This window comes from Tiliqua scincoides, chromosome 5 (assembly GCF_035046505.1).
Source record: "Tiliqua scincoides isolate rTilSci1 chromosome 5, rTilSci1.hap2, whole genome shotgun sequence".
Lineage (NCBI taxonomy): Eukaryota > Metazoa > Chordata > Lepidosauria > Squamata > Scincidae > Tiliqua > Tiliqua scincoides.
Genome location: NC_089825.1, coordinates 123084433 through 123102644, shown reverse-complemented (window position 1 = coordinate 123102644; position 18212 = coordinate 123084433). Strand labels below are relative to the sequence as shown.

Here is an 18212-nt window from a genome sequence, read left to right as displayed (position 1 = left end):
TCTCAGGCATGCTTCTTGGCCTTTGGATACTGACTGTGATGACATATCATGGCAGCCATCTTCTGTGCGCATGTCTCTGAATCCAAACAGATAACATCAGAGTGGCCAATACTCTTATAACTCCTATAAACTGGGTTATCTAAATTGACCACCACCTCATAACTTATACTACCAAGCTATTTCTAGTTCAAGGTAGTTGTGCTCAAGTGGAGAATATTTTCTGCTAAGTAAAGATGAATTTTTCTGCCAATACAGTGATAATATTCTTCACAAAATCTGAAATCTGGACATGATTTTCTGCCAAGAAAATAATGAAATTTTCAACTAGGTTTCTTATTTTTCCTCCCACCAGAAATAGCTATATATACTCAATATATTCCACTTTAACATGTCGCATATTCTGCCAAAGAAGAAATTTCTTCTAGAAATTAGGAAAAATTCAGGCCAAAAGCAAGCTGAGATTTCTATTTGCTTTAATTAAAGGAAGGGAATTGCCAATCTTGTAGTTCAGATTTTTCAACCAAAGCCATCAAAATCAACCTACAATTGGGCAAAAACATGAATCACAATAAATGTCTCTTTCTTTTTCCACAGTGCAAATTTACATCCCTACACGTCCAATGACAGTCCGCCGTGGAGAGCGTGCTCCAGTCCCTATCCGGGAGCACATGGCCATTGATGTGTCTCCAGGGCCAATCCGACCCATTGCCCAGATCTCTGCTTACTTTCCACATCCTGGGCTGGAGGAAGCACTGACCACTCGGGATAAAATGAGGAGTCAGGGGGCAACCAATGTGCCCCCTGGAAGTGGAGAAGGGGAATCAACGGATGGCTATGATTCTGATGAGAACAGTGAGTGTGATCTCTGCCACCCCACATCCCACACAGTGAAGGGAACCCCAGCATTCTGGATCAAGCAATCTGTTCTACAAACAGAGAGCTCACTGGCCCACAACCCACATTTCAGGCATACATATTACACATGCAAAATCTCTCTCACTGATCACCATTTCACATGCAGATTTTCATGTACACATTTTTACACATTTGTGGGATGTTTTCACACATACACCTATAGACAGATGCACAAAGTACACACAATCTTACCTTCACACTCTTATGTACTCTCTCTCTCTCTCTCTCTCTCTCTCTCTCTCTCTCTCTCACACACACACACTAAAACACACTCTCAAACATTCTTCATTTCTCACACACACATAAAGCACATTGCTGTCACATGTTTATCATGCAATGGCTCAAATCAGAAAGCCTGGTCCCCTCCCAGAGGCTTACATATGTACACATATTTACTTACACATATATTCACACTCCCTTGAGAACTTTCTGTCACATGCTTGTGCATATAGTTCTTTGTTTAGCTATTCTCTGATATATGGGCACACAGAACCCAATCCTGTCCAACTTTCCAGTGCTGATGCAGCCATGCCAATGGGACATACACTGCATCCTGCATTGTGTGGGGCAGGGGCAACCACTGAAACCTCCTCAAGGACATTTGTTCCCTTATCTTGGGGTTGCATTGGTGCTGGAAAGTTGAACAGCATTGGGCCCTCCCTTGTTACAGGCAGGTTTCCCATCCTCTCTCACAAACAGACATTTATACATGCTTTAAATATACACTCTCACTCAGAGACATTCAGTCGTGTGGAGACTTTTACAGACTGTCATGACACACAAAGTTCACACAATTGCATTGGCTTACATCAGGGGTGCCCAAACCCCAGCCCGGGGGCCACTTGAGGCCCTCAGGGGCCCCCAATCCGGCCCGCGGGGTGCCCCCAGTCTCCAATGAGCCTCTGGCCCTCCAGAGACTTGCTGGAGCCCATGCTGGCTGACACAACTGCTCTCAGTGTGAGGATGACTGTTCAACCTCTCACCTGAGCTGTGGGACTAGGGCTCCCTAGGGCTCCCTCGACTAGGGCTCCCTCGACTACTTGCTATTTCACTTCTGTGATGCAGCAGTGGCAGCAAACAAAAGGCCGGCCTTGCTTTGTGCAAGGCCTTTTATAGGCCTCGAGCTACTGCAAGACCTTCATTCATTCATATGTTGCATCTCTAATATATTCATTTATGTAAATTTATTCAAATTTTAAATGTAATTTAATTCTTTTTTTCCCGGCCCCCGACACAGTGTCAGAAAGATTATGTGGCCCTCCTGCCAAAATGTTTGGACACCCCTGGCTTACATGAAAGCAAGCTCTCGTTTTCTGCCCTACTCACAGACACAGAGACACACATGCATGCAGAGAGAGAGAGAGAGAGAGAGAGAGAGAGAGAGAGAGAGATTTTCTTTCCCTCCTTCACTCTGTACACACACCAGACCGCACACAAATTGCACACCAAGGCAGCATTCTTAAGTATACTTACTTGGAAGTAACTCCCACTTAATGGGGCTTCTTCAGAGTTGTTTCAGTCATAGTTTCTTTGTTACCTTTATTCACGGGGATACCCAAGCCCTCTCTTGCCACTTTTCTCACACACAGACATTCTCTCTCTCCTATGCGCATAGAGAGCACATGCACACACACCCCAACCGTTTCTCCCACACAATTCTTCTTATGTGCTGGTTCACACTCAAAGGTTTCGAACACAGAACCTTGTTTTGTGAAATGCTGCCAGTGACCCCTGTGCCACAACTCACAGTACAGCAGTCTTTTTTCTAACACTGCCACCCACCTACAGTGCTGTCAATATCTAGGGGATGCGCATGTACATGCAGATAGCAAGCCGCCCACATTGGCACAGACAAAACACAACTGGGGCTTCACAACCCTTGCACAAGCCCGTACTCATCAGAGCGAAGTCTTGACATACATCTGGCAAACCTGCAACAGACCAAAACTGAATCAGTGACAACAGACTCAGGCCAATCTAACCAACTGCCCTGGGTTTCCACACACAAGAATTGCATATGCTGTACACTTTACTGGCAACCACATTCACACTTTATGCACAAATGCAGAGTTACACTCACCGAAACACCAGCCACCACCAAGAAACACACTGGTACTGAGAACATAAGATTTCCCTCACATATGGAACCAATTCACACAGAGAGAGAGACAGAGAGAGACAGAATGGAGAGGCAGAATGGAACTTACACTTCTGGGGACAAACTCACGCATTCAAATGCTCACTCAGCCACCTCCCCTAACAAAAACAAACCCACACAAACTCACAGCCTCACTCACACAACAGCTTGTCACAAAAGACACAAATCCATATGCTCTCCTACATACACTTGCTCACACACAAACTCATAGATGCACAGAGACCCACAGAAGAATAGATGAATGGATGGGGAGAGGAAAGAAAGAATGAGGCAGAGGGAGAAAGACAGAGAGAATCAGAGGTGTGGATTGATGGATGGATGAGCAGCTAGAGACAGATGGTGCAGGTGGACAGGTGAATGGGGATAGAAAGATAGTAATTTAGAAACCAATTTGTGTATCCAGCTGGACAGAAGCATAGACAGATCAAGCAAGAGTAGGTGGACCAAGAGAGAATACCCTTACACATGGTCTTTCAACCTATAAACTGAACACATGGAGAGGGAGGAGGACTGCACCACCACTCACCCCCCAATCTCTATGCATTGACTGTGCCTTTGTGCACAGAGCACATGCAACCCTGCACATATGCAGACTCTCTCCATATGACCCTGTTTCTCCAAATTGCATGGAGGAAGCCCAGGTGTGTAAAAGTTGCATGAACGCAAATTCTGTGCCCACAGTTCTGCTGAACAAGTGAAGGGCCAGAGTAGGGGCAGTGGTGCAGTTTTCCTCCCTATCCCAATGTTCAGCTGTTAAGCATTTATGGTGGCACCAATGGGAGTTTCCCTTCTAAGACAAATAGCAGGTACAGCATAGGCTCTCCCCCCCCCATTCAGATCAAGGTGGGGGCAAAGTACTGGTGTTTCCCTCCTCTCACACCACAGTTCCAACCTGGCTGCTATTTAGTTAGAGCACGTGCTTGATGTTTAATTTGACCATTATAGATAGATGTGCACAGCAGTGCATGTAAACAGACTTTCCAGGACTGATGCCATACCAGGGCCCTGTCTTAGAATGTATGAAGTAGTAAGAAAGGTCAGGTTTGTAGGCTGCAGACAGAATTAGCTGTAGGGCCTCTTAAACCAACCATGCCCTGAGACAGGCATAAGTTACAAGTTAATGTAGATAGGGATCGGGAGAATTGATCTCTGGTGGTGTCACCCTTTTAGAATACCTGAAACCGGCTGGTTCTCCAGCAATAGAGATACAGTGCTTTGTGAGTTCTGCCATTCTGCACAGATATGGAAGGGGGAACCCCTCAGAACTGTGGGTTGCATACCAATTTCAGCATTCATCTGAGTACTTCAGCTTTTATCAAACCTCATCAAGTTTCTAGTCCTTATGACCATAAAGATAGAAGCAGAAGCGTATAGGTGATGCCTGAAAAAGGGCTGAATTAGACATTATGTTAAGCCTGTTATTAGAGCTGACAAAATTCTTTTTTAATCAGTAAATAGCAGCCATTTGGGAAGGGATAAATGATCCAGATTGGGACCATAACATGGGAACAGGGAGACTTTCACCCTGTGTCCCCACCATGGTCCTGATCCATAGCCTCCCCCCTCCCCCGCAGAGCTGTTATGGTATTTGCTCCAGGAGGAAAACACTCAAACTAGAAATCAGATTAATAAGATTATTCAATAAAATTTCCAGGGGTCAGTATTCAGGTTGCAGATGCATTGTTCAGCCCTGCTCCATGACAAAGCAGAAGCACAATACATTATGCAACATAAACATCTACAAGCAGATTTGTCTCATTTGCAAAGGTTTATGTCTGCCACAAAATCAAATGTTACTGGTGCCAAATTTGAGCTAATCCTGGGAGAGGAGGGGTCAGAATTTTGATTGGTCTTTTGTGAAGCTCAGAGTACATAGCCCTTGCTTTACACCAAATTATGTACAAATACATGTTGGGCAAGAAATATATACAGGAATGGGGGGGTACAGACAGGTATGTAGGCAGTGGATGGAACTCAGTCTGCAGGCTGATTGTGAGTATTGTTAGGAAGAGAGAAGGGCATATGGTTGTAATTGAATGATTGATTCCTTTCTTCATTCTGCTTGACACCTGGCCCTTTTCCTAGCGGCACTTGGGACCCTTGAATTTGACGTTCTTTATGATCCGGAGAGCTGCACCCTTGACTGCACCATCCTACGAGCCAAGGTAATTATCCCCCTCGTTCCTGAAAAGCTCCTTATACACACGTCAGCGCTCTCTTGCTGTCCCAGCACAGTTGAGGCCTTTTGATCCAGACCTGCTGCCTTTCTGCAGCATATGTGTGGCTTCCACAATAAAGGGACATGCTTTAATAGAAGAGACCACACAGGGATAGAAAATCTCATTATGGAACGAGCACTGCTCATTTCGGGCTGGTTCTTTCTCTGCCTTCTGCATTCAGCTGATCGTTTCCTCCTGGCCCTTTCTTCGCCAAATCCCCGGAAGACAGCTAGCCTCACTCCAAAGACCCACCTGCACACTAAACCCAAAGCCTTCAGCAGGCGATGTTTGCGCAACCCCTACCCTTGCAAACACACCAACATACACAAACCCCGTCTTCCTTCCCAGCTGGTGGGCTTGCGGCATCTTCAAGCACCTCGGCTACATGCCAGGCAACTGGGTATCTGCAGGCATCTGGGGTTGCCATGGTAACAGAGGAGGGAGAGGGGAGCAAAGGAAACAATGCGGCAGTTCAGAACCACAGTAAAAGTAATGCCAGCCCTCAGTCACCATTATCCACAGTGCCACCGCATCCCATCACCTTGTACTCCCTCATCTGACTCTGAAAGGGGCCATTTCTTTCTGTTTTCTCTCTGCTTTCCCAGGCCCAGGGGAGGGGGGGGGCTTGCAAACTGTTTAGAGTGTGTTTACATTGGCTTTAGTTTTCTTTTTATGGATGGCGGTGCCACTTCTCTCACAGCAATTTTTCAATAAAGCCAATTTAGCAGGATGCTTTGGCAGCGGTTTGGCGCATCTTAAGAGAGCCGCCTTTAAAGGCTGGCACAGAGTTCCAAGAGTCGGGATAATTTAGCCTCGAGTGATATAACACCATGTTCCCATTAACAAAGGCAAGCAGGTACCCTCTGGAAAGGGTGTTCAAGGAGGCTAGACTCTCCAAACCCCATATTTTACTGATGCTATTTTTCCAAGGAGCTCAAGGCAACGTACATGGTCCCCTACTTTATCCTGCTTCCACTCTGTGAAGTAGATAAGATCAGAGAGGCAGTGACTGGCCAAGATTACCCAGTAAGCTTTGTGGCTGACTAGCAACTTGAATCTCGCAACCCAATCCTATAGGTTGAAGCCGCCAGCAGAACTTGTGTTCTGTCGGTGGTAGCAGTGGCTGAAAAGGAGCCGTAAAGCACCTTTCCTCTGTGTGCTGAGTAGCCTTCCTACATGCGTCACCGGAGCACCAGCCTCCAGCTGAGGAAAATAAACTGGTGGGGGAAGTAGGAGGAGTGGGGGAGGGTAGAATGCGGGCAGGGGAGGAATGGGGCAGGGAGGCTGCAGGAGGGATGAATCTAGTGGCAATGGGACATGCCAGATCTATGACCTCTGACAGCCGCCTCTCTGCCCCTTTCTCTCCTTGGCCTTGTGCTAGCGAAATTGCAAGCGGAGATCTGAGGAGACCCATTGTGGGAGGCTTACACATGGGTAAGTGGATTTATATCCCCTTTCCCACTGAAGCCTCCTGATCCACACCTCTCCCTGCTGGATACAGCGCACCTGTTTTTGCTGTGGGTGCACCAGCAAGGGTGGGGAGGATGGGACTGGGCTGTTAGTCCCTCCATTTAAGCCCAGCACTAACTACTACACCACACTGGCTTTTCCCATCACATGGTTCTCTATTTAAGTACGTTTCTTACAAGGGAATGTGTGGAATATAGTTATACAGAGAAAGTTTTCTTACACTGCCACCTACCTTGGGTCTCAAAGTTAATTTCCAGAGCAGGGGTGTCCAAACATTTTGGCAGGAGGGACACATCATATCTCTGACACTGTACTGGGGGCCGGGAAAAAAGAATTAATTTACATTTAAAATTTGAATAAATTTACATAAATGAATATATTAGAGATGAACTTATATGAATGAATGACGGTCTTGCAGTAGCTCAAGGCATTGCACAAAGCAAGGCTGGCCTTTCCTTTGCTGCCAATGCTGCATCACAGAGGTGAATCAGCAAGTAGTGGAGGGAGCCCTCATCCCACAGTTCACACAAGAGGTTGAACAGTCGCCCTCAAACTGAGAGGCGTTGCGTCAGGCCAGCATGGGCTCCAGGAAATCTCCGGAGGGCCAGATACTCATTGGAGACTGGGGGCTCCCTGGGGGCCGGATTGGAAGGCCCCGAGGGCCGCAGGTGGCCACCGAGCCGGGGTTTGGGCACCCCTGTTCCAGAGTAATGGCCACACTCGTTTCTGCAAGGTGTATGGGGAAAATGCTCAAGGTGATTTGCATGTTACATAAGGCCAATCTGGGAGACAATTCCATGTTGAAATTGGTTTGAGATTTGAATGTTGATTGGAATGTAGCTCACATGCCACGAAAAAGCTGCGCACAAAATCATGTCGTGTGCACATGGGTTTTGAGCTAATGCCTCTTTCTCTGGGGGAATTTTATAGCACATGAAGCGGCCTTGAGACAGAAGCACCAAAGTGCCGAGCACATGGCAGAGAGTGTGTGGACTATGACTGAAATTTTAATGAGCAAAAGGAAAGCCACTTCATTTGGAGGGAAGAGAAACCGATCTCTCTGTCTTTCTGTTCTCAGGGACTGAAGCCGATGGATTTTAATGGCCTGGCTGACCCCTATGTCAAATTGCACCTCTTGCCAGGTGCCTGCAAGGTAAATAACTTTGTCTCCCCTTTGTTGAGTCTCAGTTCCCGGGCCTAGCATAATCCAATAAACAGATACACAGGTCTGAACAAGTCACCCTCAGGAAGGCTAGACACATGACCAGGTTGGACAAAATCTAGTTCCCTCTCGATAAAACAGGAGCAGGGCAGTGTTTCTCAAACTGGGAACAAGGGGAGTTTCCCTATGGGAGGATGGGACATCAGCAAAGATATGAAGTGGTATGAAGCTGGAGTGATTTTGTGTGTCTAGTTCAGCCATTTTCAACCTTGGTGCCATGGCACATGGGTGTGCTGCAGATGGTCTGCACCTGGTCTGCAGGTGTGCCGTGGGAATTTGGGGAGGGTCATTTGTTAGTGTGGCAATTGTGGGGACGTGAGCCCCCTACCAGCAGCATGGTGTGCCTTGTCAAAGGTCAAAAAACTAATGGTGTGCTTTGACCATTTTAGTGCCTTGTCACAATGTGCCATGAGATGAAAAAGATTGAAAATCGCTGGTCTAGCTGGAAACAAGTTGCCCCAGTAGGATTGCCAAAAGGGAGGAATGGGACCATCATGTCCTGGTTGTGAGGTCAAATCAGATGTGACATGGGAAATCTGTGATCACATCTCCTAAATTCCATCCTGTCTCCAAGGAGCAGAGGATACAATGTGTGGTTCTCCCTGCCCCCTCTTCTTCACAACAACCCTAAGTAGTAAGACTGACTGATAGTAGTAGTAGTAGTAGTAGTAGTAGTAACTTTATTGTCATTGTGCTACAGCACAACGAAATTTATGCACCTTTGAGATATAAGCATATACAACAATTCCAACAATCACACTCTACACACTCACCCACACATTCTATACAACATGCATCATAATATAAAAACAGTATAACAGACCATAATGCCCAGGAGCATGGTAACAGCTATATCACCTGATATCGACTGATAGCTACTGACCCAAGACCGTTTAGTTATCCTCACGACTGAGGAAAGATTGGAACCTGAGTCTGCTCAAGCCTAGTCCAACACTCTCAGCCCTATATCACACTGGTTCTCTATTAGTAGAAACAGTTACAGTATAGTACTATGTTAAAGCAGCAGAGGGAAAGTGGGACTCTGATCTTGGCTGGCCCAATGGGGTTTAACTCTTTCCCCATGACACTCACAGCATCTCAAAGCTGTGATTAGCCCTGCAAGGGAAAAATACAAGGCACGTTACAGGTACCTGGGAAATTTTTTTACCCTGTAACGCTAACAACAGCTTCAGAATTGTGAGAGACATTTATACTGGGAAACAATGCAGGAGAGTTATACATTCTCTTCTCTCTGTGCCAGTGCACTGATAAAAACTAGAGCACTTTTGTGGCTGCTTTAACATTTTAAAAAATATAAGGAGATCTGATTGTGGATTTCCCTCTTTTTGTCTGAGTTGGTCCTTAGGTTGGAAATAAAATAGCACATGGTGAGTGGGTGCGTAGGAGACAACGGGAGGGATAAGAGCTCAGTGGTATAAGAATAAAGTGGCAAAGATGGGGTACCAGCCTGGCCAGTGTGTCTTCTCCATGTGCCCTACTCGTTAACTGAGGCTGTGTTTCAGGTGCCTTTGCTTTTGGGGAGCAGCAGTCATCTACCAAGAACAGGGCCTTTTTGGTGGTGGCAATCACCTAATAATGCCCTTCCCATAGAAGCTAGGTGATCTCTTACACTGTACGCCTTCAAGCACAAGGCAAAAACCTGGCTCTTCCAGAAGGCCTTTGATGCTGGTTGAGTTTTGATTCTGCTTTTTTCCTGCTTTTTTGCTTTATGTCTAATGTTGAGTTGTTGTTTTGACAGTTTGCTACTATTTTTAGTGCTGTATTTTGTTAATTGTAAATTGTGCTGTCATATTTATATGCGTTCGTTTTAAATGTGACAAAAACAGGATCCAAGCCTTTAAATCAAAGTACCCAAAGATTGACAGTTGGTTCCGGACAATGCGTAAGGAATTGTCCTGAACACATGGAATTCACTTCTATGAAATAAATGCTAGCAGATGTTGGAATATTATTATTGATGATGAGGAGGGTGATGATGGTGATGGTGATGATGCAACCTCACTCTTCATGGCAATTTACAAAGTCCAAAAGAACAGCTCTGCCCCAAGGGCCTTGCAATTTATAATGCAACACAAGGAAGACAACATGAGAAAGAGAAGGAAATAGAGGCAGGTCTAAGCAGAGGAAGAACGTGCATTTATTTATTTAGGTTTACTTACAGTAGAAAATGGAGACTGGGGGCTATGTGAAAGCCTTCATGGAAAAATTAGTGTTTAAAAGTTATTAGTGTTTGTACTGGAGAAAGCCAGTTCAAATACACCCATATTCCACATCAGAGTTGGCCTATAGCTCAAATCCATGTCCTTGCTGGGATATAGTGGTGTTCCATTTCATTTCTCTTCACCCCCATGCCTTTTCCCCTTCAGGCAAACAAACTGAAAACACGAACCCAACACAACACCCTCAATCCTGTGTGGAATGAGGCCTTGACGTACAATGGGATAACAGCTGAGGATATGGCCCGGAAAACTCTGAGGTAAGATGCAATTCACCCCACCTGGAATGCCAACCCACAGCCCACCTGTTTCACTTCCATGTTCCCTTTACTACAGCGCTCCTCCATCCTTCCTCTTTTTGTCTCCCAGAATCTCTGTCTGTGACGAGGACAAACTGACTCACAACGAGTTCATTGGAGAGACCCGAGTTCCCCTGAGACGCCTCCGACCTGGCCTGAAAAGACACTTCAACCTGTGCTTGGAAAAGCAACAACCAGTAAGAGTCAAGCCTAAGGGGCTGTACGCCCATAAACCCAGTGTCAGGCAGCATCTGTCTGTGGGTTTCTCTTACTCATTTTCATGGATCTGCAACCAAAGACACAAATCCCAACTCACCGGTCCCTCTAGCTGCTTGGCTCTGCAGTTGCCTTGGATTTCTTGTCCTACTCCCTAGCAGCACACAGCCTCCCACAGGTTCTGTGGCAGGACCCCTGTAGAAGGGTTTCCCATACAGTTCAATTGTCCCTGTTGACCAGGGTGGGACAGTATCTTTTTCTGGTCTCTGCTAAATCATCGCCTGTATTTTGTCCTTGCCTTCACCGTGTTCAAAGTTTGTTTCCATGAATCATTAAAGTTGCCATTCTTTAGGCTTCAGCCCCCACCCAGGGCCCTTAGAACTTAAGGGCCCAATCCTATCCAACTTTCCAGTGCTAATGCAACCATGCCAACAGGGTGTGCGCTGCATCCTGCAATGGGGAAGCAGTCAGGGAGGCCTCCTCAATATAAGGAAATGTTTGTTCCCTTACTTTGGGGGCTGCATTCCAACTGCACTGGAATGTCACTGGAAAATTGGATAAGGCCCTGAGTGGAAAATGAATGCACCAATACATAACATTAATACTTCCGATAATGCTGCTTGCTTTAGTGCTGTTTCACTGTAGTGCTGTTTGTCTTAGGTTGATCGACAACAACCTAAGCAGTGTATTTTGGAGTATCAGTGCTAGTTTCTTGCCTTGTCTCCTATAGTGCTGTTTCAGACAGTACTCAGCTTATACAAATCAGACCCCTGCATTGTTGGAGGTATTACTGTGATTGCATATTTCCCACTTCCCCCAGGCAGTAAGAAAAAGCAGAGACGGTGTGGCCAGACCTCTGATTTCCTCGGGAGGAAAATGCACTGGAGACCTGGCATTTTTGTAATATTTGCTTTATTTGCAAACATGTAAGTAGAGGATAAATGAAGGCAAGCAACTTGTATATAGGGGGCTGATCCACTATCCCACATCAGACCTCCAGAATCACTCCTTCACCCATGCCACCCTCAGCAATCTCTTTGCTTGTGACACTGCTGTCCCTGTTTGTTCCAAACTCTACACCCTGCTGTTGCTTCAGTTACACTAACCCAACACCTCCACACCCCCTCCCATTTGAATGAGGCCTGTAACTTTCCCTAAGCTCTGATTGCTTTGCCATCCAAAGCAGTTGCTAACTATCTTCTAATCATTAACTCCCACTAAGGAAACATCGTCTAACCGTTCTGGGCCTTGAAAAAGCAATCTACCTGGCCAAAGAATGGCAGCCATCTGGAACAACCATGTTGTATCTTTGACCAAAAGAATAAACATCCTCTTGGGTTTTTAAATCAGTGGAGGGTAGACCTATTGTCCCAGAGTAAATTAATACAATATGTAGAAGATGGAGCAGTGTTTTCAGTTATCTGTCATGCTGGGGATGGGGTCACTTAGGCAGTGAACTTTGTCAGGAAAACAGTGGTATTACAAAAGCGTCCCTAGTTTCATCTGCAAAATGTGGGAGAATAGAGATTTCCCCTCCCAGCCCAGTGAATCTTCTGCTTTCCTCATCAGCATTCCTTCTAGTCAGTTTGAATGATTATGAACATTCGCTAACATAGCAACTATATTTAATGGCCAGCATGGGGAATGGGGAAGCTTGTAGCCAATAACCAAGTTTTAGCTTATTTTCTGTACATAATTTATATACTCAATTCCACTTTGCTAAAGAGTGTGTGAGATGTCTAGAAGATAATTCTCTGAAGATTTGGAGGGCCGGGGTGGGGAGAGGATAAACCCGAATTTTCATTGGTTAAGGGAACCAGCCTTCTAGGCCCTGCAGCTACTTGCCTCTCTCAACATCTAACATCTTGCACAATACGCTAAGGAAAGAAGTGGGTAATTACATACAGGCAATATAAATGTGTGGCTACTTTATAGAATTTATTCAGTGCAGAATGACTGAGTTTATCTGACAAGGTTTTTCCATGTGTCCAATATGCCAAACCCAGGCTGTATTAGAATTCCATTGGCTGTGGAATTCCATTTCCCTATACCATGTGCCCTTTTGTCCTTCCAAGTATCAAAGGAGAATTCTCTTTCCCCCCACCCCTAATTGTCTTTTGCCTCTCTCATATGCATACCCCATTTCTTGACTCCTCCTAAGTTGCTAATAGTTTATCTTCATATAGATGAGGAAATATTTTGCTAAATTCTTGCTTTCCTCAACAGCTGGCATCTCCCTCCTCCATGACAGCAGCTCTGCGTGGAATTTCTTGCTACCTGAGAGAGGCAAGAGTTTTTTTTATTTTAACTTCTTACTCCTCACTAAACAACCAGTTATTTCTCTCACATCCCAAGGGAAGGACTTGAGAGTTGACCTGAATGTTCCAAGAAAAACAGGATGAAGTATATCCACTGAAGCATAAAGTAGACTAATATGAACCATTATATACCAGTAAGGCCCAAATCTTAACCCACTTTCCAGCACTGGCACAGCTGAGCTAATGGGACGTGTGCTGCATCCTGCAGTTGGAGGGCACTCATGGAGGTCTCCTCAAAGTAAGGGAATGTTTGTTTCCTTACCTATGAGCTGAATTGTCCTTATGTCAGTGCTGGAAAGTGGGTTACGATTGCACCCTCAGAACCAGAAAAACCCAATTAATTGCAGTATTACCCACTAAGTACCAGTTTAGACCCCATATAAACCCATTCTCTCTGTGAGAATTATTTCTTGGGTATAAATTTGGTTTAATTTCAATAAAGGTCCAGGACATCTTTCCCCAAATGTTACTAGTATGACAGACACTCAATGTCTTTGATTCCAGAGCTGATGTGGGGTAGTGGTTAGAGTACTGGACTAGGAATGGGAAGAGCTGAGCCAGATCTCTATAGCCATGAAAAAGCTCATTAAAAGATTTGGGCCCCAAAGTTGGGGGAAGAACTTTATACAGAGGAAGGACAAGCTAGAAAGGAAACTAATATTTTTAGCTTCACATTTTACAGGTTTATGCTTTAGCATCAGAAAAAGGTTCTAGGGGTAAAATTGATGGAACATAAAGTTGATGTACGGCCCAGCAGTATGTAAGAGCAAGGAACAGTCAAAGAAAACAGCAACATTAAGAGGTGTGGCAGGGTGGTGGAAAGCAAGAGGTGACAGAGGTGTCACTGGAACCTGTCAGGTCTTGAGATAGAGGGGACTCAGGAGCTCAATAATCTGATGAGGAAAAAGAGACAATGTTGTACCTAACAGTCACATGGCATTGGTTTGTTTTGGAAGTCTGTAGTGAGGGCATTTCGCACAAAAATCACTTAACAGTCTTGCCTTTCTCCTGCTATATAGCTAGAACCTCCGACTGGCTGGGCCCTGGAGGAAAGAGGACGCATCTTGATTGCCCTCATGTACATCTCTGAACGGCACGGATTGCTGGTGTCTATTCTCCGCTGTGCTCACTTAGCTGCTATGGATGTGTGCGGCTACTCAGACCCCTACGTAAAAACGTGAGGAATGTACACACAGGGGGAGGAAACAGGTGCTAGGAGAGCTCTGCTATTGGTTAAGGTTTCGCTGAAGTACAAAACTAAAAAAGAATGTACCATCTTAAAAGAGGCTGTCCCTCCTCTTCAAGCAAGGAGCGGGAACACCAGATGAGACGGCTGTACCCCTTAAGCACGTCATCTAAAAACAAAGTATCCTTTTATGTTTTGCTGTTGTTAAATGTGCAAATTTATGTAGATTCAAATTGATGATATAATGAACTAAAATTCATGACTCCAGTGAGACTCATCTGTGGCAGCCCTACAAATTAGGCAAAGTTACATATTTTCTGTATATTTTTAGCACTGAGCTTATGATGTCTTATTGAGTTTCATGGTGTATTTTAGTACAGTACTTCTCTGTAGAACATTAAGGGTTGTTAACTGCCCTGCGCGTGTTTTTGAGGAGGAGACAAGAAGGAAGGAAGATGATAGATGATCTGTCTAGACAAACTCATTCTCTGTTTCTTGGCAGGTACCTGAAGCCAGATGTAGAGAAGAAATCAAAGCATAAAACCACAGTGAAGAAGAAGACACTGAACCCAGAATATAATGAGGTGAATGAAGGAGGACAAGTGAAGTAACTGGGTTTTCTGGGAGGCAAGGCCAGGGCAGGACGAGGTGCCAAAATTCCCAGGTTCTAACTTTAGCTCTTCCGTGCCCCACTACAGGACTTTTTCTACGAGATTGAACAATCAGATCTTGGTCAAAAATCCCTGGAGATAACAGTTTGGGATTACGACATTGGGAAATCTAACGACTTCATTGGTGAGAAGCTGCAGGGGAGAAGGCTGTGGGGTTACCATGGTGTGGCTGAGGGGCCAAGAAGAGGTACCAGGCCTATCTACACTAAAATTGAAAATAGGTTTACTAGTCACTTTATCTCCAAGGGAACCTGGAACTTAGTTCTGTGAGGGGTCTCCCAAGTCCACAACAGACTGCAGTTCCCAAGGTAGTTTGGAAGAAGCCAGGATACACAAACTGGTCTAAAACTGTTATAAGTGTAGATGAGTTCACTATTTTACAGAAAGGACAACTCATGTGGGGCAACTGTGCTTCAGGGAAGGAGAGGGAAACTTAGTAGCAGGCATTGCTTGAAAACTAGAAGAACTTATTCACTCTTCTTTGCAGGTGGGGTGACCCTGGGTCTGGGGGCCCCTGGTGAATGCCGGCAACACTGGCTCTCATGCCTTCAGACCCCTGACCGTCGCCTTGAGCACTGGCACACGCTCACCAACGAGCTCCCAGAATCCTCCACTTTTGGCCCCTGAAGCACCATCTGGATCGTCTATAGAACTGCATCCTTCCGCCCTGCCTGCCTGCCAAAAAGGGAGGGGCACAGCACAAGAGGCCCCTCCTTTGCACGAGGACGTTTGCACGTTTTCAGAGTTACTTGTTGTTGGTGTCCATTTATATTATGCTCTAGGGAAGGGCTTAAATGGAGGCCGTCCCCTCTTCTGGGTGGTGTGTTGCGGGAATGTGGGGGAGTGAGCAGCACAGGAGAGCCAAGAAAGAACAGGAGGAGCCCAATAAACAGAACTGTGCTTGCCACTTGCACAAGAAAAAAAAAATCACTGAAGTATCACAAAACATTTACTTGTCCTTCAACTCCCTAAACTCCCAGAACATGTCTTTCCATGCAGATGAAAATCCTCAGACGTCACTACTTGCGCCTTTTGGCTTGGCTTTTTAAAGGACAAGCTATTTACGGGCAGTAAATTTAGATGTAAATCTAAATTTAGGTCAGAAATTTAGAGTATATATTTTTTTAAAAAGACAAAAACATTTTTAAAGACTTAAAAAACCCACCTACCCTTATATAATTATTTTCTACAGTGCAGAATGGCTCTTTTCCCTTTTTCCACAGTAACCCTTGGCCTTGCTCACATTCACAGTACCATCCTAGGCAGTTTCCTCAGAAGTCACTCCTGCTGAACTCAAGGGGGCTTAATTTCCCCTCAGGTAAGCGTGCATAGAATTGCAGCCTAAGTACACAATTTGTACACAAACCATTTGAAAAAGGCTGTGTGGTCTTTCTCCTTCCTGCATGGATTAAAGGGGCACACATTTCTTCTTTCCAATTTCCTGCTAAGAAGCATCTGAAGATGGGTAAATCTGAAGAGAAAAGAAGCCCTCCACACTTTCTTTCCTGCCAATTTTTGATAGGCCAGGGGAAGCCCAATCCTATGCATTCCGATGCCTGGAGGAACAGTGGCACCAAAATTGTTATCAATGTATCATGCAGGTGCGGGTAAGCAGCCAGAGGTCTCCTTGGAGGAAGGGGACTTTCAGTCCCTTCACCCGAAAAAGCCCCCAGCCCCGCAATGGGGCTTTCTCAAGTCTGCACCAGCTATTTTGCCAGCAGAAACTTGAGAACCTCTGTGTTGGGTTTTCAGCCCAACATAGAGGATAGGATGCAGCAGAGGAGGCCCCTGCTGGTCCTACCCCCTCCTGCCCCGGACTCTCCCCCCAGATTGCCCTTCCCTCACTCTGGAATGCCTTCCCCTACCCTGAAAGGCCGAACCATCACCCAGCGGTCTTCCTCTGGCAGCCACATGGGATCCTCCTCCCAGCACTGGGCCTAGTGTCGGCACTCCTTCCTCCCACTGTGCCATAAGTATGATTTATGACATGTTTATGGCACCTAGCACCACGCTGGGCCTCAGTGACGGCAATATGGGCAGTTAGGATTGGGCCCTAAGTTACACCCCAGCCCCACCATGTTTTTAAAATGGAGCCACAGGAAAATGTGCCATGAATAAGCTGTCCCTGTTTTTGCTTCAGATTCTGTCAGGAAACAATATCTAGCTTTTATCAGTTAGAAGCAGATGCTTCTGGAGATAAGGAGCCAATTCACATTTTTCACAGCTGACAAGTTTGAAATCTGCAATTATTCTGTTAAACAATGCAACGTCCAAAGGGAAAATGTGTCTACGCTTGCACAAGAACAGGCAGTGGATGTGAGTTGTGGTGCTTTGATCTGCCAGGACTACCCTCCAGAGTACATCCCTCACATATTTACAGACCAGGGCCAGCCCTACTCGTAGACAGAGTGAAAGGTCCAATGCAGGCAGATCTGGAAGTATCATTAGAGAACAGCAAATTGCATGTGGGCTGCAATCCTAAACATACTTTTCAGTAAACCTGCTCATGACTGGAATCATCTTGCTCAAATATCAAAATATCTTGGGCTTTTTTTAAATTATTACAAGTTTTTCACACACACATCAGTGGGGATTCTGTTCCTGGATGCTGAAAACTACGGATAATTAAATCCATGGTTCAAGGCACCTTAACCCACATAAGGTGAACGGAGCTATGCTAGGCTCACCTCCGGAGGCTGATCTGAGGGGCGGGGAGGAAAACAGGAACTGATATTTAAAGGCCTTATAAGGCCTTTGGAGGGCTGGGGAAACCATCCCTCAGCCCAGCCCTCAGATCAGCCTCTGGAGGCAACCAGAGCACAGCTCCAGTCACCTTTGGAGGCTTCAGGCTGAGCCATGTCTGGCTCAGTGTTTGTTGGGAGACTCAAGTTGAGCCAAATCCACGGATAGAAAATCCGTGGATAAGAAGGTCCAACATGTATTATTTTGCAATACATTCATATACATCTTTCTGCCACAGGAAATTCTACACCTTGTGTAATTATTTCTGTCTTCCATTCTCATAAGGTGTCTGACATACACATCTCTCCACATGTAGTTTACCAAGACACACACAGTATACAAGTGGCAAACTAATATGTTGTGTAAAATGTGAGTTAGCTCTTCAAAAGAGGCGTGGTCTTCCATCTATTGTTAAAAGCAATTTTTTGCAGTCAGGTCAAATTTGAAATTTGTTTTCTTTAAAGGCAATTGGTAAATGAATTGCCAATCGGTCAGATATTGACGCACCAATATTCTCCTCCCGCACCCCATTTCTGAAGATTACCCCTCCCCATTTTTA

The 18212-nt window shown here is 45.4% G+C and overlaps 1 protein-coding gene across 1 annotated transcript; it reads left to right on the top strand.

Annotated features, from left to right (window-relative positions):
* The first annotated feature begins 620 nt into the window (after positions 1–620).
* DOC2A (double C2 domain alpha) lies at positions 621–15538 on the top strand. The gene is made up of 10 exons (XM_066628884.1): positions 621–852; positions 5159–5238; positions 7841–7915; positions 10372–10481; positions 10591–10717; positions 12963–13022; positions 14074–14231; positions 14743–14824; positions 14939–15035; positions 15399–15538. Exons 1-10 carry the CDS (start codon positions 621–623, stop codon positions 15536–15538), a joined length of 1161 nt encoding a protein of 386 aa, XP_066484981.1.
* The last annotated feature ends 2674 nt before the right edge of the window (positions 15539–18212 follow it).

What these genes read in the sequence shown, in the direction of transcription:
- DOC2A (XM_066628884.1), top strand. Translation starts at nt 621, where the DNA reads ATGACAGTCCGCCGTGGAGAGCGTGCTCCAGTCCCTATCCGGGAGCAC. An exon ending in GCACCATCCTACGAGCCAAG is followed by an intron (nt 5,239 to 7,840) that starts GTAATTATCCCC and finishes TTCTGTTCTCAG; the next exon opens with GGACTGAAGCCGATGGATTT. An exon ending in GAAATCTAACGACTTCATTG is followed by an intron (nt 15,036 to 15,398) that starts GTGAGAAGCTGC and finishes TCTTCTTTGCAG; the next exon opens with GTGGGGTGACCCTGGGTCTG.